Raw genomic sequence first — 23,179 nt, forward strand, 5'->3', positions numbered from 1 at the left:
CTGATCTAAATGTTTATTTATCAAAGAATCTTAAAAAAAATTAAATTTGGCATCCAAAAGGAGGATTAGAGGCATTAAATATTTTTAAAGTATAGCTTTATCAAATCAAGCATGCTTAAAATAGAGACTGTCTGTGAATAAGAGGAATACAGTCTTGTACTTCTTGTTCTCCTTTTATCTCATATTTCCTTATTTCTCCCAGATAAGTGACAAGGAGAGTAAAGGGACCATTCCAAAACAGCTACTGTGTGCCAGGAATTGTGGTAGGTAATTTGCACAAATACTCTCTTCAAGGCCAGTGCCAATAGTGTATTTTATGTCAGGAAAAAAAAGCAGAAAAACAAAAACCCAAGATCCCAGAAGCTATTAACTTCACTCAATCATTGTTTGCTGAACTGAGGAATTCGACTGAAAAAGAACCATTCATCATTAGAAAAGGACTCAATAAAACTGTACTTAAATGGATCTTTAATAGTATAGTTTTTATATATTTGTGTGGGATGGAGAATAATTTCATGGAGAACTATCAGAGTTCTGATAATTTTTAAAGAAATGGGTCTGACATTAATTTTACTGTATATTTAAGCATCAAATTAAAGACATGTGTTTTCAAGGTAGATTTATGTGCTAGGAACTCAAAATTAATGATATACCTAAGGCTCTACATTCTCTGCACAGATTTCCCAAACCTGGTGTTATTAACAAGTGTATAGTAAAACAGAGGACTATTTCTATTTTAAGTTCTTCCTTCTTCTTCTGACCCCTCAGCAGAGTGAAATTCAAGGATCCCCCCTGTCTCTTATGGCCAGAACTAAGATCTATAAAGGATGCAGAGCAATAAGTAGGGTCCCTGGCATGCCAAGCTTCTGGTTCCCAACCATTTTTAGATGTTCCTTGGCAAGCATACTGAATTATAAATGCCCCAAATACTTGATAATTCCATACCTGGGAGATATGGAAAAAGGAAACTTCTAGAGGGTCAATAGTCACTGAACACATTTCTACATCTGGGCGTCTTTTGAGGGAGAGAGCTTGGCCATTTGGATATGGGAAGTGTGATGACCTGGAATCAGCAGGTCCAGATTCTAGACCCACCTCTTCCTCTAACCAACTGAGTACTCTTGGCTCCAGGCTTCAGTGAAATTAGATTTTCCTTCTATCTAAAAGGAGTTAGAATTAATCCCTCTGTAAAGTCCTTTTGAGTTTGCTGTATGTGACCAGCCCTGGCATTTAAACACACTCCTGAAGCTACAGAAAAGCTGAAGAATCATTTAAAAATTAGGATATACCTTCTTGCTTGAATACTGTAAGTTTTAAATCATAACCACAGAAGTTAGATTGGACTAGCAAATAAGTAAGACCTAATATAAGTGCATTTCTGTAAAATCACTTGTACATTTCTGATCAATCTTTTCAGGCTCCTGACATGCCAAATTAGTCCAGTTCCAATTAAGTCATCATCCTCTTGGCAAACGAGGATATGGATCAATAGATGATGGTGAATGAAGTTCTTAGTTTTTTGATTCTTTGTGCCTTAATAATATCTTCTTCAAGGTAAGCCCAAACCAGCAGGGCCGCAGCAATATCAGTGATGAGAGTGGGTCTTAAGGTCAGCAGTCAGGCCATAAAACTCAACATGAAGACATCATTAACAGGCTGAAAACTGCAAGTCTCAAAGTCCAAAAGGAGGTAGCCTTTAGGAGGTGGAATCAGCGGCCTCTGGGTGGAACAGGTGGAGGAGGATGGAAAGTCTCCCTGGTCGGAGGCCTGAAATGGAAGACAAAGCAATTATGATCAAACAGATTTGATGAACTACTTCTTAGGAATCCATGATATGTTGCAAACTTGGTATACTATGGTATACTATGCAAAGGACACATCCTTCAATTAATAAAACTGGAGAGACATACGGACCTTTCAGTGGCATACATGCTAATCTGTGGATTGCAATCCTAGCCAACATTAGAATCACTCCAGGTGGGGGGCTTTGAGAAATACCAGTTCCCAGGCTCAATCCCAGACCTATTCCATCATAATCTCTGGAGGATAAGGCTCAAGCATGACAACATGTAAATAGTGTTCCTCCTTCAACCAGTTGTATTAACCATGTGGTTTATTTTGTGAAGCTTTGACATCCAGGTCCTGGCTGATCCTGGAAGGCCTGCCCCTCTGAGGGGGCTAATTCCTCTAAATAGCCTGCAGTTAGCACACATTTCACACGCAAACTAACCAATCCAGAGTCCATATCCCAATCACCTCCAGCACCAGGACTCTCAAAGTCCAGGCCTCTATCCACCCGCACTAATCACCCCAGGACCAGGTGTTGGGCAACTGGAGACAGCCCCTGAGCCCCAAAGCCTGCAGAAATTACTCAAACTGCTGCTGCTGCTGCTAAGCCCGACTCTTGCGATCCCATAGACGGCAGCCCACCAGGCTCCCCCGTCCCTGGGATTCTCCAGGCAAGAACACTGGAGTGGGTTGCCAAATCTGCCTAGCCTGCCTCACTGGTTCCTTCCTGCAGAACCCACAAGAAAAGTTCCTGCCCCTCTTTCTGCCCTACCTGCCCTTTCTTCTGCCTAAACCTGGGGCTCTCCTGGGTGTCCCACCCCAGCATAATGTGCCCGCCTCCTCTTGAGATCTAGGAGTATAACAAACCACCTATTCAATGGTAGTTGTCTCCTGATATGCTGACCTTGCCACACCTAAATAATAATAAAATCTATATTTTAAAATTCCAGTGATTCAAATATGCAGCCAGGCAGCAGACACACTGCAGTAGGGAGATCCTTGAGAGAGGACTTAAGAATTTCTGAAGTCAGCTTCTCACAACTACTTCTACTTGGGATCACTCAGTGTTGTCTCAACTCCACGTCCGCTTTCCTAGAAGCCTCCCTCCACATTGCCTAGATGGTTTTTGAACAGTGCTAAATGACACTCCAGATAGACCTGGGGGAATATATTTACAACAGGTTCAACAATCGAGATGGTATTTCCATATGTGTGCTGTAAAACCAATATTTAATTCTCTTGGAAGTAAGTCAATAAGTCAAGAAAGAGCGCTTTGTCAAGTGCTGTAATTGAACTGTGCTACCCTGGAACTACATACTTGATTGAATGAATCGATGAGTAAATATTTATTAAATGTCTCTTGAATGCAAGTTTTGCATAGGTCAAGGAAACAATAAAGGAGTTGGGAAAAGACGGGCCATCTCAGAAGGCAGAGAGGGAGGCAGAAGTAGAAAAGAATAACAACAGATATCCTCAAGAGGTCCTACAGCACCTGGGCGTAGATGGTTTTGTGTGATTGTCTCTTTATCCAGAGAAAACAGACAGTCTCCTTCCATTGCCCCAACCGGCCCTATGAACCATGAGCTTAGAGGAGAAAGCTGAAGAACCCTCAGGTGTTACCAGTCATCACCTAAATGAGCTAAGGCTGGCTTGATGGTTTCCTTCCTTCCTCTCAACAAACATGTATCTACTGTGCATTAACCTCTGGTGTGGGATATAACAGTAAGTAAAGTGGGCATTGATCCCACCCTTAAAGTGCTGAGACTATAATGGATGAGACAGACAATAGGGAAAGTCAGTGCACTGTACTGAATGTTTTGTTAGGGGACGTTCGTAACCTATGAACACATGGCAGAGGCATTCATGCGCACATCTGAAGGACAAGTTCAACAAGTTCAAACTTTTCTGTTTCTCATCTGCCAGAGAGAAGTAAAGATGCCCACACTGGAGTAATGTGTGCCGCCTGGAGATGACAGGTGGAAGATGGAGAGCACTTTCTGGCTTAGAGTAGGCACTCAAGAGGTAAAGCTAATAATTTTATTATTTGTGGTGAAAGACCTGTTCTTAGACCTTTTCCCCAATAATGCCCCATGAGTCTTACATTTTACCTTCCATCACAAAGAGAGGCACGATTCCCTCCTGGTCACTCTTCCTCTGTTGACCCACTCTGCAATTGAGCAGGTCTGTAAGCAAACCTGGAGAAGGAAATGGCAACCCACTCCAGTACTCCTGCCTGGAGAGTTCTGTGGACAGAGGAGCCTGGTGGGCTGCTGTCCACGGGGTCGCCCAGAGTCAGACACGACTGAAGTGACTTAGCATGTATGCATGCATTGGAGAAGGAAATGGCAATCCACTCCAGTATTCTTGCCTGGAGAATCCCCGGGACAGAGGAGTCTGGTGGGCTGCTGTCTATGGGGTCACACAGAGTCAGACACGACTGAAGCAACTTAGCAGCAGCAAACAAACCATCTCCATATTTCTTTCTGGTGAACAGCCCAGCTAAAGATTGGAAGCCCTGTCTTTGGGAATGGATTTGTGATTATACACATATCAAAACCACAGAAGTAAAATGTATCAAATCAGAATTGAGGGGTGGTCTGTGGGGAAACGGCCTCCAAGGACACTGAGAAGCTGGAGTTGGACACAGGATTGGCCAGTCCAGAGACCTGGGCACTGGCTGCTTTCTCCTCTGTGCTGAGGAGATAACTTTGGTTCAAGAACCCAGCAATCCTAATGTTGGTTAACATTGTTTTAAAGCAGGTCTGTTATTTAGACAGTATGCTTTTGTATGATCACAACATTGTTAAAAAATATTTTTAAACTTCCCTATTAGTAAATAGTCTCAGGTCCAAGTCCCCTTACTCTCTGACCACTCCCCCTGCTCCTGCCTAGGGATTCCACAGATATCTTTACAAGTGAAAGTCGCTCAGTTGTGCTTGACTCTTTGCAACCCCAGGGACTATACAGTCCACGGAATTCTCCAGGCCAGAATATTGGAGTGGGTAGTCTTTCCCTTCCACAGGGTATCTTCCCAACCCGGGGATTGAACCCAGGTCTCTCACATTGCAGGCAGATTCTTTACCAGCTGAGCCACCAGGGAAGTCCAAGCAGCTAAAAGGTTAACTCTTGGTACTCCAGGAGGCCTTCAGAAATATGCTCTGATTTGTCAGTACCTAGGCTGTGCCTTAAAGGGGAGTGCACAGATTGTTGTCCTGAGCTCATTGTGCTCAGTCGTGTCTGACTCTTTGCAACTGCATGGACTATAGCCTACCAGGCTCCTCTGTCCATGGAATTTTCTAGGCAAGAATACTGGAGTGGGTTGCCATTTCCCTCTCCAGGGGATCTTCCCCACCCGGGGATCGAACCTGCAACTCTTGCTTCTCCTGCACTGGCAGGAGGACTTTTTACCACCGCACCACCTGGGAAGCCCATAGTGATTGGCTAAATCACTAGGAAACAGCAAAACGTATTCAAAAACAAAGGGGCAATGTCTCAGCAAGATACTGGCTCTTTCTTCCTCTACTGGCAGGACTTTATACCTATGAAGAATGTGACACTGTCAGCTGCCCACTCTGTGGGAGCTGCAAGGGAAACGCCACACAAGGATATAATGCATCTGCTCCTGTTCATGTCACCATCTGCCTTCCCTAACTTTGAAGTCTGTTGGGAACTTACAGCCTGTGGGAATGTGAAGCTTCTTTCTTCTGATGTGTAACCCACCTGCACTGCGGTACATGACTTGATGGCTAGCTGTCAACCCAATCTGTATCAATCTATCATCTGCCCATTCACTTACTTGCATGATAAATATTTGCTAAGTTCCTAGCATGTGCCCCACACTGAGTTAACTCCATATTGCACTGGGGAGAGTAGAAAAAACTTTAAAAATCAAAACAGTCTTTATCATTTTGAGGTTTACCATCTACTTGGCGAGATAGATATGCAAACAAGGGCCACCATGTGGAGTGAGTTATAATAGAGGTATTTGGGGAACACAGAAAGTTCACGCTACAGAGGAACATCAGGGGAGGCTTCAAAGAAGAGGTGAAGTCTTGACAGAGTCCTAAAGGATGTGTAGGAATCTTCTAAGCAGAGATTGGAAAGGAGTAGGAAGACAGCATTCTAGGCAAAAGGAACATATTGGGCAAAGACTGTACAAAATGGCACAGCTCACTAGGAATGCTTAAGGGGTGAAACATCAATGAATACAGGAGAGAGATGGGACTTAGGGCTACAGCATGCTAAAAAATACAGAAATAAATGCAAGGCTTTTATGCCAGGAAGTGACATCATCAGCTATTTCTGTTCTAGTAAGTGCACTCTTGTGCAATGTGGAGGAGGGACTGACTGGAGGCAGGGAGGTAAATGCAGGGATGAACTTAGGCATGGGCAGATGGAGAGGAGGGGGTGGATCTGAGAGCTGCAAGGGCAGCAGAATGAACAGAGCCTGGGGGGCTGCAAAGGAGCAAGAATGGAGGCTGCCTCCGGGGTTAGGGACTTGCGGAAGAAAGAAAATAGTGTCTTGTCTCTGGCTGGGAAGTCATGAGAAGAAGGCAGTTCAGGGCAGAGGAAGGCAGGTGGGATGATGAGTTCAATGAGATCGTGAGTGCGGAAACTGAGCTCATCATCCCACCTGCCTTCCTCTGCCCCGAACTGCCTTCTTCTCATGACTTCCAGCCAGAAAAGCCCAACATTCAGAAAACTAAGATATGGCATCCGGTCCCATCACTTCATGGCAAATAGATGGGGAAACAGTGGCTGACTTTATTTTTCTGGGCTCCAAAATCACTGGGGATGGTGACTGCAGCCATGAAATTAAAAGACTCTTGCTCCTTGGAAAGAAAGTTATGACCAACCTAGACAGCATATTAAAAAGCAGAGACATTACTTTGCCAACAAAGGTCCATCTAGTCAAGGCTATGGTTTTTCCAGTAGTCAGGTATGAATGTGAGAGTTGGACTATAAAGAAAGCTGAGCACCGAAGAATTGATGCTTTTGAACTGTGGTGTTGGAGAAGACTCTTGAGAGTCCCTTGGACTGCAAGGAGATCCAACCAGTCCATCCTAAAGGAGATCAGTCCTGGGTGTTCATTGGAGGGACTGATGTTGAAACTGAAACTCCAATACTTTGGCCACCTGATGCGAAGAGCTGACTCATTTGAAAAGACCCTGATGCTGGGAAAGATTGAGGGCAGGAGGAGAAGGGGACAACAGAGGATGAGACGGTTGGATGGCATCACTGACACAATGGACACAATAGACTCCGGGAGTTGGTGATGGACAGGGAGGCCTGGCATGCTGCAGTTCAGGGGGTCACAAAGAGTCGGACACGACTGAGTGACTCAACTGAACTGAACTTGAGATCTCTGGGACCCCTGGTGAGGTCCCCAGTGAAGAGCAGGAAATAGAAGGCCCAGGTAGAGACAGAGATGGACTTAGAGCTGACAGTTCAAGCTCTGGGGACAGCATGAAGAGTGAGGAGAGGCAGGGACCAGGACTGGAGAGAGTGATGAGTGGGATGTGCTGTTTGGGGAAGGGAAGTTCAGGAGAACATAAAGGGGGAAGAGTTGTGCCAGTTCCCAGATCTGGAAGTGAAGTGGAGAATGTCCAGTTAGCCTCCCGTCTTATCCATCAGTGGGTCAAGCATTCAGGACAAAGGCCCATGTTATTCGTCGCTCAAACATCTCCTCATTTAATTATGAACATTATATACAGTTTCAGAACAATTGCATCTTTTCCAATCTTCACACCAAAAATGCACCCAAACCTTTTTTCTATCAATTACAGATTTCTTTGTAAACACCATTTCTTTAGTCAAATGTATTTTCCTCCTTTTTCTCTCCCCATCTTTATCACAACATGCTTCCGGAATCTCCCAAACAATTCAACTGCCATCTCTCTTTACACATTAAATGCATCCCTGTTTCCAGGCTTTAATTTCTGGAATCCACTTCCCTGGTTGTTCTCTCTCCTGCAGACAAACTTCCACAGAGTCTTTGAAGCTCTGCATTCAAGACTGACATTCTTTTTAATCTTGGAACAATTAGATAACTCCCTCCTTTACCTTCAAGAACAAAAGGTCTTAGATCTTCTCCCATGATGCCTGGACCTCCTTGGACAGGTAAAACACAATGACTAAACGACTGGACCCTGGAGTCAGGCACACCTAGGTTTATCACACAGATAAAGTCTCCATCCAGTCTCAAGCCCCAGTTTCTACCTCTGCAAAATGGGATAACTCTAAATATCTACCACTTGAAGTTGTGGAGAGAATTAAATGAGTTAAGGCATTTAGTGAGTTTACCAGAATACCCAGCACATAGTAAGTGCCAATAAATACAAGCATTTATTACCATAACTGCTCTCCATAAACATCCCTCCCCAATCACCAACTATATATAATTTTCAAGTAACAGAACATAATGCAAATTCAGCAGACAGGACTAGATTATCACTAAAGTTCCTTCTAGGGCTAATGCTCTAATATGTGACCTCTAGTCTACAACAGGGAAACATGTTTGGTGAGTGTAAAGCATTTTGGGACTGTGGGAGGTTTTCGTAGCAAGTGTCAGTAGGTGAATGTTGCCAGGAACACACAGAAAAGTGGTAACAGCAAAGACAGAAATGGAGAGATCCTCAGTGCAGAGTCAGCTGCTCTTTCCAGAGAAACATAAGAAAAACCTCCCTGTGGCACTTTCTCAACAAATTTCACTGATGAGGTTTATTTGAGTTAAAAGATTCAAAATGTAAAAAAAACAAAAAACAAAAAAACAACCCTAGTTAATCACCCCTTGCCCACACACTGTATTTTAGACATCAAAGAATTAAACTCCTAAGACAAGCCTAGGCTTTTATTCCCAAAGCTTCCTTTCTGCCTTAGCAGACAGTTACACAAGCTAGCTTTGACCACCTTTTCAGTGGTTCCACAAGACCTCAGAAAGGTTCCTGCCAGGAGCCAGAACACACACCAAAGCCCCATAAGTCAGTCACATTCTTTTGTCTAATGCCCAGCCCCCAATCTCCATAGGCTCATCCTTCTGTATAAGAATCATACAGGCAGTTGTGCTCTTATTTAGGGCCAGAAACTCAATCCTTACAACTCTGTGAGGAAGTCCATTTACCATCTCCATTTATTGGACACAGAAATAAAGTCTCATGAAAGTTAAACAATTCATCCATGTACACAATAGGCTGCCAGGGTATTCCCAGGTGGTGTTTCCGCACTACCACACCATCCTGTCTCTCATCTGCATTTCATCCCCAAGTCCTTCTTGTCTCCTGGTCCTCCAGAAGCACTGTCCCCACAATACAACCAGGGGAATTAATTATTCGGGAGTTGAGTTCTAGCCAAACAGATTAAAAAAAATATGCAAAATGTTGACCTTTCCCAGTGTATTTCACTGACAAAATACTGAATTTGTTACTTAGAGTCTGCAACTGAATAAAGCATCACTTAAGTGAATGAAGAGTCCACGTTGAAATGTGTCCAAAGTATGCATTTCAGTGAGTTTAGCTCTGTACTCACTCTTGGGTCACCTTAGATGTCCCCAGACCCTACTCTGCCCTGAGACGCAACAAGCAAGGAAAACAATGTTCTGTCAGCTTCCTTGTTACCTCTGTGAGGCGGCTCGCGGTGGCACCCTGGGGGGCCTCTCAAGGGGCACGGTGGGCATGCTGTCCACTTGTAGAGGGCCTGGACTACGACTCCTGGTAACCTCGGGAGCTTCATTATCCTACAGCAAAAAAAAAAAAAGATGAGAGAGAAGGCTGAAAATGACATTAAGCAGCAACACAGCGGGACAGAGCCATCCCACAAGCTCCTTGGCTCTCCCCAGGCTTTGGTGGAAGATTACTCACTGACTGAAAATCAATAACCCAGCAACACGGGGGGCAGTTTTCCACTGACTCTGACAACCAGAGTCACTGAAGAGACGATGGGACCTGAGTTACTGACATTATTAGTGACCTGAGCTCTCGTTCCTTGCTGCTCAGCGTGATTTGTGGGCCACCAACAGCGAGCACCACCTGGCAGCTTATGAGAACCACAGGGTTTCAGGCCCCTCCTCACACCTGCATTTTCACAAGATCCTAGGTGATCCTTATGCATAGTAAAGTTTGAGGAGCATTGCTCTAGGGGAACCAGGTAGGGCTGGAGAAATTTTCTTTTTAAGCAGAAGTCCCTTTGGGGGACTGTGATTGGTCCTCCGTCACAGGACAATACAAGCTGTGCACTGGTGGGTGGCCCACCCTAGGACCCTACCTCAGGGAGTCTCCCAGGTTGGCAGTGACTCGTGTGACCCCCACCCGTGGAGAAGCAGAAAAGCATGGTGAGAGAAAAAGCAGACACCCACAGGAAAAAGGAGACCAGAGAGTGTGTGGCCTGGGGGCGGTGGTGGGGGGACACAAACCACCAGCCCCAGCTCTGCATGCCTGCCGCTCCTGACCCAGGCCCAGAAAGGTGACCGCCACCCCTGGATTCCCAGATACTCACCCAGTTCCCTCTCTCAGACAACCCTTTTGGTTTAACCCTCTCCCTCCTTCCTTCCCTCCCTCCCTTCCTTTCTTCTCCTCTTTTTATTGATGGGAAATTAATATAACATAAAGCGATCATTTTAAAGTGAACAATCAGTGCCATTCAGTACGTTCACAATATCGTGCAACCACCATTTCTGTCTAGTCCCAGAAATTTTCCCGACACCCCCTAAAGGAAACACTATCCCTTAGGCAGTTTCTCCCCATTTTCCCTATCCCCAGCCCTGGTAACCACCAGCCTTCTATCTCGATGGATCTACCTATTCTGGACGTCTCAAATAAATGAAGTCCCACATGGATGATCTTTTGTGTCTGGCTTCTTTCTCTTGGATTTCTCTTTCCTGCAGTGAAATGACCCCTGAGACAAAGACCTATGTGGGTGGGGGTGCCCCAGCTCTCACCTCGTTGTCCCCCTCCATCCCGCTGCTCACACTGAGGAGGCTCCGGGTGCTGGACCGGTTACTCGCGCTGCCTAAGGGTGCAAACAGAGTCAGCTGGACTATGCAGGCTATCGAGATGAAGTAAAAGTCAAAAATCTAGCACTTACTGATAGAAACAGTACATAAGCTGTGAATGCAGGATTCTTCAAAATGCTGCTATCTAATAATATACCATGTTATTAGAGTTCACTTCTTTCAGCATAAAAATGGGTCATCTTTTTATGACCACGTTTCGCTTTATAGCTACCATTTACCAAGAGCTCACCCCACGTTCTATGCTTTAAAAGCATGACTGCCTTTAATCCCTAGGAAAACCTTATCTGATGCTAGTACTTCGATTTGACAGACTAGGAAGCAGAGGTGCTCTGTTTCTCACCTGTTCAGTGGTGTTTCTTAAATCTGCAAACAAACTTTGTTACTGAAGTTTTTTTACCTATTTAGGAATTACAGCAAGCACGTGCAAGCATCACGCATGTATACACACCTTCTAAAAGGGCCAGTGTGACACAAAACACAAAGCACAAATTCAAAAGTATGATTTACACACCAGATAGGAACTATGACTGTGTGAGTTCAGCTGCTTAGAGATGTAAGTTGGGGATTTATCACCTAAATCACTGAAACAGCATTATCCAATTGAGTTTTCTGGAAATGTTCTGCTGTGTGCTGTTCAGTTTGGTAGCTAATGTGACACAGCGCAACTGAGGAACGGAATTTTAAATTTTATTTAGTTTTAACGAACAGATTTACATAGTCACATGCAGTTATGGGCTACTGTACTGGGCAGGACAGCATTAGAACAAGCTCAAGGACGTGATGGTTTGGCAGTGAAGAAGGAAGATTAACAGTCAATCAACTAAAACTTTGACTTTAATTTTTCCAATATATGCTGTTAACAGTATTGCCAGCACTTAGGTTTAGCTGAATTTTCACTCAAAATAGCTACTTATATTAGATTATAGGTAAACTGTCTTATGGAGAAGGCAATGGCATCCCACTCCAGTACTCTTGCCTGGAAAATTCCAAGGACAGAGGAGCCTGGTGGGCTGCAGTCCATGGGATCGCTGAGTTGGACATGACTGAGTGACTTCGCTTTCACTTTTCACTTTCATGCACTGGAGAAGGAAATGGCAACCCACTCCAGTGTTCTTGCCTGGAGAATCCCAGGGATGGGGCAGCCTGGTGGGCTGCCGTCTATGGGGTCACACAGAGTCGGACATGACTGCAGCGGCTTAGCAGCAGCAGCAAACTGTCTTAGTTTTGACTTTATTATGGCATCAACTTTGACCTAATTAATTTAGATACCAGCTTCACAAAAGCAGATTGAGATTATAATTTTGGATTATTTCTTGGAGGCAGATTTTTAAATTTAAGATAATGTGTCAAAATATTTCTAGAAACCAGGGGATTGAGAGTTTGTTTCAGAGTTAAGGACAACATGACCCTGTCTCTTTCTATCCAGTTGCCCACATATAACACTGTTCGCTCAGCTAGAACGTCCTTTCCTTCCCACTCCCCCAGCCACTCCATCCACAAATTTGAAACCTCCTCAGGCTCCAATGCTCAGGACAAATGCTATCAAAACCTTTCCTGATTCCCCCAAATGGAAGTAACCCCTCCTGTGCATGGGCTTCCATCCCTGTGGGGCCAAGCCTCCACGTCATTCATCATTGTTCATCTTATTCCTTTACAACCAACCAGACTCCTTCCAGAGATTATCTGCTGGGAGGGAGCAAAAAGGTGTCCAGGAGCTGATTTTAGGATCCTGGAAATTCATACCTACCAGCTCCCACTATCCTTTCCCTTGGTGTTGTTGAATTTTTAACCCCCAGTGCTTGACTTTGAACCCTCACTCCTGGTTTATCTGCCCTGGCCCTCTCCCTTCTCCAAGGCCGATGGCCTGGTTGGCCCCAACCCACCTGGATGGCACCGTTGGTGGGAGGTTCTGGCCCCGGGCCCCCATCACATTCACTCTTGTTGGGGGAAAGGGGCAGTGCCCACGCCTTGCCAGGCTTCTGTCACCAGGGAAGAAGGATCAGACAAGCCTCTTGCACTCTTTTTACACTTTCTCTCCTCCATTATAAGCTCCCAGAGGACAGACCCTGTTTCTTTTTTAGCTTTATGTCTCCAGTGTACAGTCTAGCTCCACATGCACAGATTGATAGGGGTATGAATGAGAGAAAAAAATGATCATGTATATGATTGTTAAGAAACTTGAGTCAGGCAAACAAGAAGGAGCTCAATGGTCTTTCTTTAATGAAACTTTTGTTCTCTTAAACATAAGACTAATATCTTGTGCTTAAAATTGTAGATATAACTAGATTTAACCTGAAACTGTTTTCCTCTAGTTTCCAAGAGATGGCAGCTGCAGCACGATAAAATAGTGCTGTTTTTAGGGCATGATTCTGGGGGTTGAAGGGCTATTGGTGGCTCGGAGCTGGACTATCCTCATTCTCTCTCCTTGCCCTGTGAACTCTCTCTCTTTGGAAGGAAATATGTCCCCAAGGTTGAGTACACAGAAAGATCTGTATGTGATCCCCCGATCCTCTGCTTAATTGTCAAGTGACCCAGGATTAGATGCTTAGCCTATGTCTCGGTTTCCTGATCTCAGAGCACTACTGTATAGGATGAGATCGTATGGTAACATGCTTGGCACAGAGCCTGTAAGAGCAAGCATTTAATTAATTACCGCAGCTATCATCATCATCAATTTCAAGATGGCAGATTATCCATTAGTGACTCAAGGACGCCACCTCCAGTATCCACACCTTTGTACTGCCTCCTCCTCACCTCCCTCTTGGCTTAGCCACAGGACTCACTTTCGCCAATATGACATTATCAAGTGTGATGTAAGGCAAAGCTCGATAAGCACTTGCACACCGGGGCTTGCTTTTCTGGAATGCTCCCTATATGGATCTTGTTATCACACAAGAAGTTCAGGCTATTGAATTAGAGGCCATATACAGAGAGGCCCTGAAGAATGAGAGGCCATCATGGATGCTCCAGTCCGTGCCAAGCTTACAGCTGAGTACAGTTGCACAAGTGACCCCAACTGGCCACATGGGGCAGAGGTGAACCATCCCCACGGCCTCCTGGCCAAGTTTAGAATCAGGCTTAAATAAATGATTGTGTTTAAAGCCGTTGCATTTTTGGATAGTTTGTTATACAGCAATAGATAACTGAATAACAGGGACCGGATGCAATCTACAGCCACGGAGCAAAATAAAACCCTCTGGCCTGTCATTTAATACATTTCTTACCCAATCAGCTAGCGATCCCTGGGCAGTAAACCACCACACAAGGTAAAAAGCAGAGTTTATGCTTTCCATTCTATTCTCACTCCAAAGTAACTCAAAGTAAAACATACAGATAAAATAGTTTGAATGAATCCAAACCCGAAATGAGTATTCTGTGTTTATCTTGTTAAATTTCCCCTTCCCTTACCCCAGAAAGCCCTGCCTTCACCCCGAGAGTGTCTACACTCCTTCTCTCCTCCACAGCACAGCTGAGATGGGTTGCCTGCTCCTTGCTTCCTCTGCCATCTGTGATCACTGGGAAAATCTCTCCCATTTCTGAACTTGTCAGAATTCTCTAACTTGCCTCAAGGGGGTAGTATATATTATTACCCTCATTATGTAAGGGAGATTTTCATCTCTATCAAGTCCAGACTTAACATAGCTGTGTGATACGCTTTGGGTATGTTTCAACAGGTAACAGTGGCAGAGGGAAGAGCTGGCTTCTACTCCTACTGCCATTGACTGGTTGTGGGACCTTGGGCAAAACTCTTTCTCTTTCTGGGTTACAAATACCCTGCTAAAAAAGTAAGGAGGAGGAACAGTTCAGAGGCTCTTGACCTAAGTCCACAGATGGGCAAAACTGTGTGTGTGTTAAAACACGTGCAAGTGTATTTTTATCAGAAGGACATGCACAGCATACGTCAGATTCTCAAAGGGGTTCGTGATACAGAAAAGATAAAGAAGCCCTGGGTTAGATGAGCTTCCAGTTCCTACCTCCACATGGCAGTCTTCCACCTGACATTCAAGGAGACTTTGAGTCCTGAAATTCAGCTTGTCTCTTGCTCTTTTATTTTTTTGCCCCTAGCCACTTTTGTTAACACTGAAATGTAAGAAAGCAGGGAAACTCAATCTATTTGGCTTGTGAAGCGGGCGTGTCTGCAGTCAGTTAACATTGCCCTGGATCCGGAAACAAAGCCTCAGCTCCTGCCTGCACATCAGCGGGTATTGTCTGTCGCAATCAGACTCCTATTCAAGCTTTCAAGCCAAAAGAAAAACATTTCCAAATCAGATCCTCAACTGCCTATACAGTTGGAATTCTCAAATCTGAATCCACTGTTACCTAATGTTTTTGACTTTGTGACTTTTCCTTTCCCTGACCACGGTTGAAGCAAAAAGAACAGTAAGCAAGAGTCTTGACCCTGATCCAGTCTGCCTGAGCTCAAATCCAAGCGCTACCCCTTGTTGGCTATTTAACCTAGAGGAAGGCCCTAGGCTGCCTGTTTCCTCCTCAGTAAAAAGAGGTGATAGTACCTATCCTGCAGAGTGATTACGATAATTAAATCAGAGAATCTGTGGAAAAGGCTTAGCAGATAGTGAATGCTCAATAAATATTAACCAGTACTATTACTAGGATTTTTCATTTATAAAAGTGATAGAGTAATAATTATCACACACTCTGCCTTCCGGGGATATTAATGTAAAGGGTCTTCTGTGCCCTCAAAAAAAGGCAAACCTCACAGGCTAAATGTCCCTCATTTCTTACACCTCCTAGGCCCAAACCAGGCTCCAGTTAAGATCTTCTGGGCTCATCATAGAGCATGTTTCCAAGACCCAAAGGCACCTGCTGGAGTCCAGCTGTGAAGGCACCTGGGGCCACCTGCTTACTTGCTGTGCTGGAGGTACTGTCTGTTTTCCAGTCTCCTCGTCTTAGCTCTGTCCTTGGGGGAAAGACGCTTTTCCTGGGGCCACTCTCATAGACTCCATACTCCACTTTCCCAGGCATGTGCTGTGAGTGCCGAATTGGGACCGTGATCTCCAAGTCTGGAATTAGAGAGAAAGGGATCAGCTTTAAGGAACCGGGATGCCAGTTACCAAACTGCCAGTTACCAAACTGCGAAGCTGCTTCCTCTCTACCCGCCTCCTTCCCCTGAACCTGGAGGGGAGGGGAAGGAAAGGAGAGGAGGGGAGGGGAGGGGGAGAAGGAGAAGGGGAGGAGCCGCGGGGAAAGAGGGGCAGGAGGGTGGGGACCCTGCCCAATCAGCACGGAAGCTCCACAGAACCATGCATGGCAATCACTGGCAGAAGGTTGGGTGGAGGAATGTTGGAAAGGGCAGAGAAGTACTTTTCCATCAGGTGACAGAAAGAATGTGCAATTAGGGAAAGGTTGGTGGCTTAGACTGTAAAGAATTCCCCTGCAGTGCAGCAGACTGGGGTTCAATCCCTGGGTCAGGAAGGTGCCCTGGAGAAGGGAATGGCTACCCACTCCAATATTCTTGCCTGGAGAATTTAATGGACAGAAGAGCCTGGGAGTCAGACACAACTGAGCGACTAACACGTTCATGGGTGCCCCAGCTCTGCCACTCAACTGTGGAACTTGAGTTAGTCGGCCAACCCCTCTGATTTCTTCCTTTTCTAAGGACGGGTTATGAATGCCATTGATTGTAATACTAGGTTATCCTGCACGTCATGCATAGTTCCGAGAGCCTACATATTCTTAGCTTCTTCAGTCCTCCAACACCCATGAAATAAATACTATTGTCAGCATGCTCAATAGAAACTAAGGTATAGAGACGTGAAGTAGCGTCTCCCAAGTCCCCATCAAGCAGCTGGTAAGTGGGATAGCTGGGATGTGAACCCAGGCTCCAAAGTCCAGGCCCTTAAGGACTCGGTTGCCTCCCATAGAGACGGTGGGTGGTCCACAATGACAGTAATGATCCAGAGAATTCATGGAAAGAGGTCCATAAGATCCATGAAAGATTTTGTGACTTGCAAGACTGATCACTGGTTTGAGACCCCACAGATTCATCAAGATAATTCCTTTGTCCTGCAAAGCATTAACCTGGCCTCTTCACTGGCTTAGCCCGATCAGTGACTGGTCTTTCTTCCCTGTGCCCTGGGGATTTCCACCCCTGGTTGCTATGAGCAGAAAACAACCCCAGCTGACAAGTGGAACAAAGTATCTGTGGGTGCCCGACCCAGCTTCCTCCCCAGGAAAGTGTGAAAGCCAGGTGAGCTCCTGTCACAGGGCTCCCCTTGAGGCCCCGGACCTTCCCAAGTCTCGGGGCAGAGACTCTAGGAAGAGGTGTAAGCGTGGGTGGGCTTTCGGAGATGTGTGCCCTTAATCTCAAGGAACTACTTCCTCCTCTGCCTCCCCTCTGTTAGGGAGCAGGTGTGGCAGGAAGTCTAGGGAGTGTGGCACCTGCCAAAGCCAGAGGTCTGCCAAGAAGGGTGACTGTGTACACTAGCACAGCAGGGAAGAGCGGGGTGGGGATGGGCTGGATGGAGCGTGTGCTCGGCATTCGCATGGAGAGTATTAAAACAGCAGATTGCCGGCTTGCGTGGGCTCGAGCTTGCCTCATTCTAGAGACCCCAATCTCAAGGGTAGTGTATGGTCCTAGCTTTCCAGACCTCTGTGTAACACAGATCTTTTTCACATCCTTAGCCTCCTTTGGTTATAACTGAGCAGTGGAAGCTCCCACCCACTTGGGTGCCCAAGCTTGAAAGTGCGTGGGCAGAGACTAGTCAGTGAACCCCACATGGGTGTGAACCCACAGTGTCTCAGAGCCCAAACAGGTAACGCATTCTCCCCCTCAGCTTTGGCTGACGTTTTTAATGACAATCTTTTCAAGGTAAATTCGTGACTGCTTAATTCACTTCAGTGAAGCAGTTTTCAGCTCACAACCAGTTCAAGGAAAGATAAGTAAAATACACAGGAAAAAAGTTGGGAATCAAAGTTCAAAAAAATCAAGTAGATCCAGGCTAAATGTCCACAAAATCCTGATATTCTTTGAACAGAGGAACAGTGCCAGGAAAAATAATTATCATCACTATACTGGGAATCACTTTTCCCAAAGTGCATTCACATGTGCTAATATTCCTCCTCTGAACTTTGCTACTCTGGTAAGTGGGCTTTTCTGGTGGTTCAGTGGTAAAGAACTTTCCTGCCAATGTGGGTTTGACCCCGGGGTCAGGAAGATCCCTTGAAGAAGGAAATGGCAAACCCACTCCAATATTCTTGCCTGGGAAATCCCACAGACAGAGGAGCCTGGCAAGCTGTAGTCCATGGGGCCACAAAGAGTTGGACACAATTTAGAGACTAAACAACAACTCTGTTAAGCAGATAAACTGGGTGTGACCACAGATGGGGAAACTGAGGCATGAAGCGGTTAATGGAAAAGTCTTGGATCATGAAATGATTTGGAGACAAAGCTGGGATCAGAATCCAGGTTTCCTGGGACCCAGCTTGCTCCTTTAGGTCCTGCCCTGCACTGACCACAGACACACCCAGAACACAAATATTGGTATTCTTCTCTGTGGGGTCAGGGCATTCAGTAAGTCCTGGGCCAACCAGCCCTCTTCTGACTTCCTACATTATCAGTGCTCTGCACAGTCTCAGTGAGAGTAAGCCAACTCCCAGGGCTGAGAACAGACTGGCAGGTTATTATGAACAGACTGTTACTTCTTAATCGTCCTTGGTCTTTTAACCCAAATTAAAGAAAAATCATCATTGTTTTTCTTTTCTAAGGCAAATGAGGTTTCCAAATGAATAGAGTCAGTCCTTGAGTGGGGTGACCTCCATTCTTTGAAAAGATTGTTCAAGCAGAAATGCCATTCATCAGCCCCAATTCTCCTATAGGTCAATGTTATCCTGTGTGGACAATTTTCAAATGTTTTTTTTTTGTTTTTTGTAAAGCAGAATTCTTTCCTCTAAAGAAAACAGAAGCTCAAAATAGAAACAGATTTTTTTGTAAAGGAGTTGCAATGGTTGAAGCGGAGTAAGGGGCCCCAAGTCCTGTCCCATTCTTAACCTACCCCCTACCCCATCCCTAACTGCCACTCTGCTCCTACCTGCTACCCTTACAAGCATGGATGCACCAGTGCTGGGGCAGCTGAATGTGAAAACCCTGGAATAGGCAATTTTAAGTTAGTATGTCACTAAATACATGATTGAGCTTTATGCAATTAACTAATACATCACACTTACTCAGCCACAAATGGCGACTTTCCTTTGGCAGATGCTCTGATGCCCGGGGACCTGGCCAGGTCGTGCAGGGTCCAGCTTCCACCTGCATGAGCTTTTTCTGGGAGCCAGATTCCAAGCGCCCATCTCCCAGCAGGCCTCACCCAAAAACACAGGAGCTGGTGTCTAAATGCCCCATGGGAGGGATAGCCATTCCAGAGTGTTCTCCGTTGACTCCTAGTGTCTTTGTGGAGAGGAAGCTGCAGTCTCCGCGGTGCTAACTGCAGGCTGCTGGCCACCTTTTCTTCCTCTCTCACTTCCCCACCCCCTACCATGCTCCCCAGGGTCACCTCCCAAATCAGCTGTGGGTGTGTGTGCTTAGTCGCTCAGTTGTGTCCAACTCTTTGCAACCCCATGGACTGAGGCCCACCAGGCTCCTCTGTCCTTGGGGATTCTCCAGGCAAGAATACTGGAGTGGGTTGCCATGCCCTCCTCCAGGGGATCTTCCCAATGGAGGGATAGAATCCAGGTCTCCCACATTGCAGGTGGATTCTTTACCGACTGAGCCACCAAGGATGCCCCCACATGCCCCACCAAATCACAGCTTTCTTGACACTGTGTATATTTAAAAGTGTGAAATGTTTCATTCAATCAAGTCTTCTTCTTCTTCTTTTTTTAGCCATGTTGTGCAGATTGTGGGATCTTAGTCCCCCAACCAGGGCTCAAACCCATGACCTTCAATGGAAGTATGGAGTCCTGACCACTGGACCACCAGGGATGTCCCATGGTTCTTGTGCCATAGTTTTAAAAAGCACCTCCGCCTTCTACCACCGGGTACCCTGCCGTCTGACCCTAGGATGAATACAGCTCTTGAACGACTTTCTTCCTCCTCTCCTTTGTCCTCTTCCCAACCAGAAGGCAGACAAGTATGAGTGTGGCTAGTGGCAGCACACATTTAAAACCTCGTCACCCAGGCAGGAGTCTGAGGATGACCCCTCTGACCTTCCGCCCACTCCTTGCCCAGGGATGGTGGTGCCACATGGGTAGCACCTGGAGGAGGGAGGGTCAAGGGGAGCAGAGGGTTCTCAGTGCGCACAACTGGAATCCATGGTCCTGCTATTGGACCTCCGCTACACACGGCAGGAGCTCTGCTGCACCTGAGATCCGTGTGGTGTGGACACCGATGACACAGTAGACCTGCTTGAACCAGATACTGACACTACGTGAATGGGACTTTCTCCTTTCTCTGCTCAGAGAAACATGTCTTCCTAAATGCCAAGGGGAGAGTCAGGTGCCTAGGAGAAAGCATTATCGTCCTCTCTCATGGGAGGAGAGAGGGGTATAGCGTTTAAGCCTTCCTTTCTTTCATTTGCTGACATGCCTTATGTGCCAGCCAGGTACTAGATTTACAGAATTAACAAGACAAAGTCATTGTTCCAAAGGACCTTACAGCCTATTGGGGGACCCAGATCTGTAAAGAGGGTGACAGGTGCTGGGCGAGTGGTCTGCCCATTCAGGCCCCAGCAGAAAAGACAGTCAAGGAAAACAGACCATAGCAAAGTCCCCCAGCGTGCAGGAGCCCCAGGAAGCCACATACCTGTCTGCTTTCCTGATTTTTGTTTCTCTCTCTGTCTTCGGGTGATGCTATCTCTTAGCCGTTTAAGATTTTCCTGGAAAAATTTAGTTTGTTTTTAAAAATATACACCAGAATTATACCCTCAAGGCATTAGAGTTTCTTTCTGATTTTATGACATTTGCAAGATATATCACATTGCAATAACATTTCCAACATGCAAATGAGGCCGGGTGCATTTGCAATCAGCTCCCAGAGAAATTCAAGTCCTCTTAGAAGCTATGCCTGAAGACAAGACATCTTGTCCACAACAAAGGGTCTCCCCTCCTCTCTGGTTCCCAGTTCCTTCCCAGCCATATAACCCACCCCCACCTTGCACGCCCCTTAGACAGGCCAGTCTCCTACCTGCTTATAAGCTCTCCACCCTCATTCCCACCTCTGAGACTGTGTTCTCGCACATTCCCCTGACCTTGAGGGACACTGATTCCATGACTCTGTTCCCAGCCTGGGTCAAGGCCCACCTTCTAAAGCACCTCCCCCTATAGCAGACTGTCCCAGTCTTTAGTGATGCCCATGCCATGTGGCACTGGGTTATGATGTGTGTGCCATGTGCATGTGTGCATGCGTGTGTCGTGTGTGTGTGTGTGTGTGTGTGTGTGTGTGTGTGTGTGTAGTCTCTTCAGAGGCACTGAGCTCTTAAAGGGCAAGAGACCAGGTCTTGCACCTTCCTGTCATCCTTCTGTTTGGGCTATCACAGTCATTCAATAAATGTTAAACAGACATGTGAGGAGCAATATTTGTTGCTATTTTAGTTCATAAACAACAATCACCTTGAAGTGAAGTGTCTGAGCATTCTAGGGAAATGCCCCAGGGACTAACACTCAGACCATCTGGCTGGAGCAGAACGTTCCTGTGAGGGAGCCACAGAGGCAGGACAGAAAGACTGGTTGGGTTGTGACTGCAGCTGAGAGACTGAGCTTGGGCCAGGAAGCAGCAGGGAGACACTGGAAGTTGGGGGCTGGCCATAGCCGTAAGGTCGGGCAGAGAGGAGGGGGAAGGAGTTGGAGGCAAGGAGACCTACCTGAAGACGATGTGATAGGGCAGATGTAGGTGATACAGGTCAGCATGAGGATGTGGCAGAGGGAGCGCAAAGATAGGAGCAGAGGCGAGAGGAAGAACGCATGGAGCAAGACCAAGTAAGACACACAGCGGGCTGGATGTGGGGGAGTGTGGAGAAGAGCCCAGGAGAGTCTGAAGTCCGGACATCGGCCTCTGGAAGATAACAGTGAGTGAACAGACACAGGGAGCCAGGCCAGGGAAGAGGCCTCAAGGGCCTGTGTGTTGTTGGGTGTGCTGCAGGTCTAGGATACCTCGGGGGACATGCCCAGCTGGTGGCTGAAAAGACGTTACCAGAGACACAGAAGCAAGAGTCACCTGAAGAGAGAAGGAGCTGAAGGGAAGGTGCCTGCTCACGAGAGGGGAAGTAAGGGACAGAGACAGAGGAAAATGGGGCACAATGGGGCAGCCCCTGGTATGGTCTTCACACTGTCCAGTCCTCGGACTCCTTGGCTCTGTAAGTGCCAGGAGGCAATCAGAGCATGGAGTACTCTCAGCATTTACTATGTGCCAGGCATGCCAAGGGCTTCACAAGGTTGACGTTGTCTAGCCCTCTTCCCTCACACTTCAGAGATGGGAAAGCAGAGGTACAGAGAGGCTGTGGTCGCCCAGTCTAAAGAGGCAGAGTAAGGCTGGACTCAGGCTGCCTGGCACTGGAGCTCTGGCTACTCCTGATGACCATGCTGCGTGGCACCAACTTGGCAAGGACTCAGAAGATCAGTGTTTGGCCAAGACCAGCCTGTTCCCAGCAGTACTGCAGCCTCCCTGGGTCTCCTGGGTGAGGAGGGCCCTGGGTTCCTGCATCCAGACCCCCAGAGGGAGGGAGACAGGCTGGGAGAGAGTGCTTTAGGAGCACTCAGAGGGCAGACACAGCATTGCGAAGGGAGCACAGGCTCTGAAATGAGAAAGGTTTCCTTTGAATCCTGACCCTGCCTCCCTACCTCTCTGAGCCTCGGTGTTCTGTAAAGTGAAGTGAAAGTGTTAGTAGCTCAGCTGTGTCTTGACTCTTTGTGGCCTTACAGACAGTAGCTGACCAGGTTCCTCAGTCCATTGAATTCTCCAGGCAAGGATGGGTAGCCATTCTCTTCTCCAGGGGATCTTCCCTACCCAGGAACTGAACCCAGGTCTCCTCCATTGCAGGCAGATTCTTTTTTGTCTGAGCCACCAGGGAAGCCCAATGACACTTATGTCCATGCCTGCTGTGAGGGGTGGAAGAGATTGGGTCCACTCAGCACTTAGCACAGTGCCACAGACTGTTGTCAGAGCTGGACGAATGCAGCTTTAGGACTCACGTCCCCATGTGTCACAGTGTGTGTCACCATGTAACTACATGTCCTCATGTAACAGCAGGACTCTCCTGACAGCCAAGCCCTCTGATCCCAGTTTCCTCTTGAGTGGTGACCATTGGGGTGGGTATAGGGTCGTCCTTTCCAGATCTTTGCATTTGCAAACATGGCTACAGTTTGTGTGTGCATCTGTGTGTGGGGGGGCGGGAGGTGGGAGTGTATATACGAGAGTGTGTTTTAACTTGAGTG

General features: G+C 46.6%; 1 protein-coding gene across 1 annotated transcript in view; it reads right to left on the reverse strand.

Moving 5' to 3' along the window:
• Nucleotides 1–451: 451 nt before the first annotated feature.
• Nucleotides 452–23,179, reverse strand: part of PIK3AP1 (phosphoinositide-3-kinase adaptor protein 1) — a 120,554-nt gene continuing 97,826 nt past the window's right edge. The window contains exons 13-17 of the mRNA XM_002698411.6: nt 20,553–20,625; nt 15,661–15,816; nt 10,721–10,791; nt 9,402–9,520; nt 452–1,767 (exon numbers count right to left, since the gene is read on the reverse strand). Of these exons, the coding sequence (XP_002698457.4) occupies nt 1,710–1,767; nt 9,402–9,520; nt 10,721–10,791; nt 15,661–15,816; nt 20,553–20,625 (477 nt within the window). The 3' untranslated portion in view covers nt 452–1,709. The remainder of the gene's footprint in view (nt 1,768–9,401; nt 9,521–10,720; nt 10,792–15,660; nt 15,817–20,552; nt 20,626–23,179) is intronic.

Source organism: Bos taurus, chromosome 26 (assembly GCF_002263795.3).
Source record: "Bos taurus isolate L1 Dominette 01449 registration number 42190680 breed Hereford chromosome 26, ARS-UCD2.0, whole genome shotgun sequence".
NCBI classification, from domain to species: Eukaryota; Metazoa; Chordata; class Mammalia; order Artiodactyla; family Bovidae; genus Bos; species Bos taurus.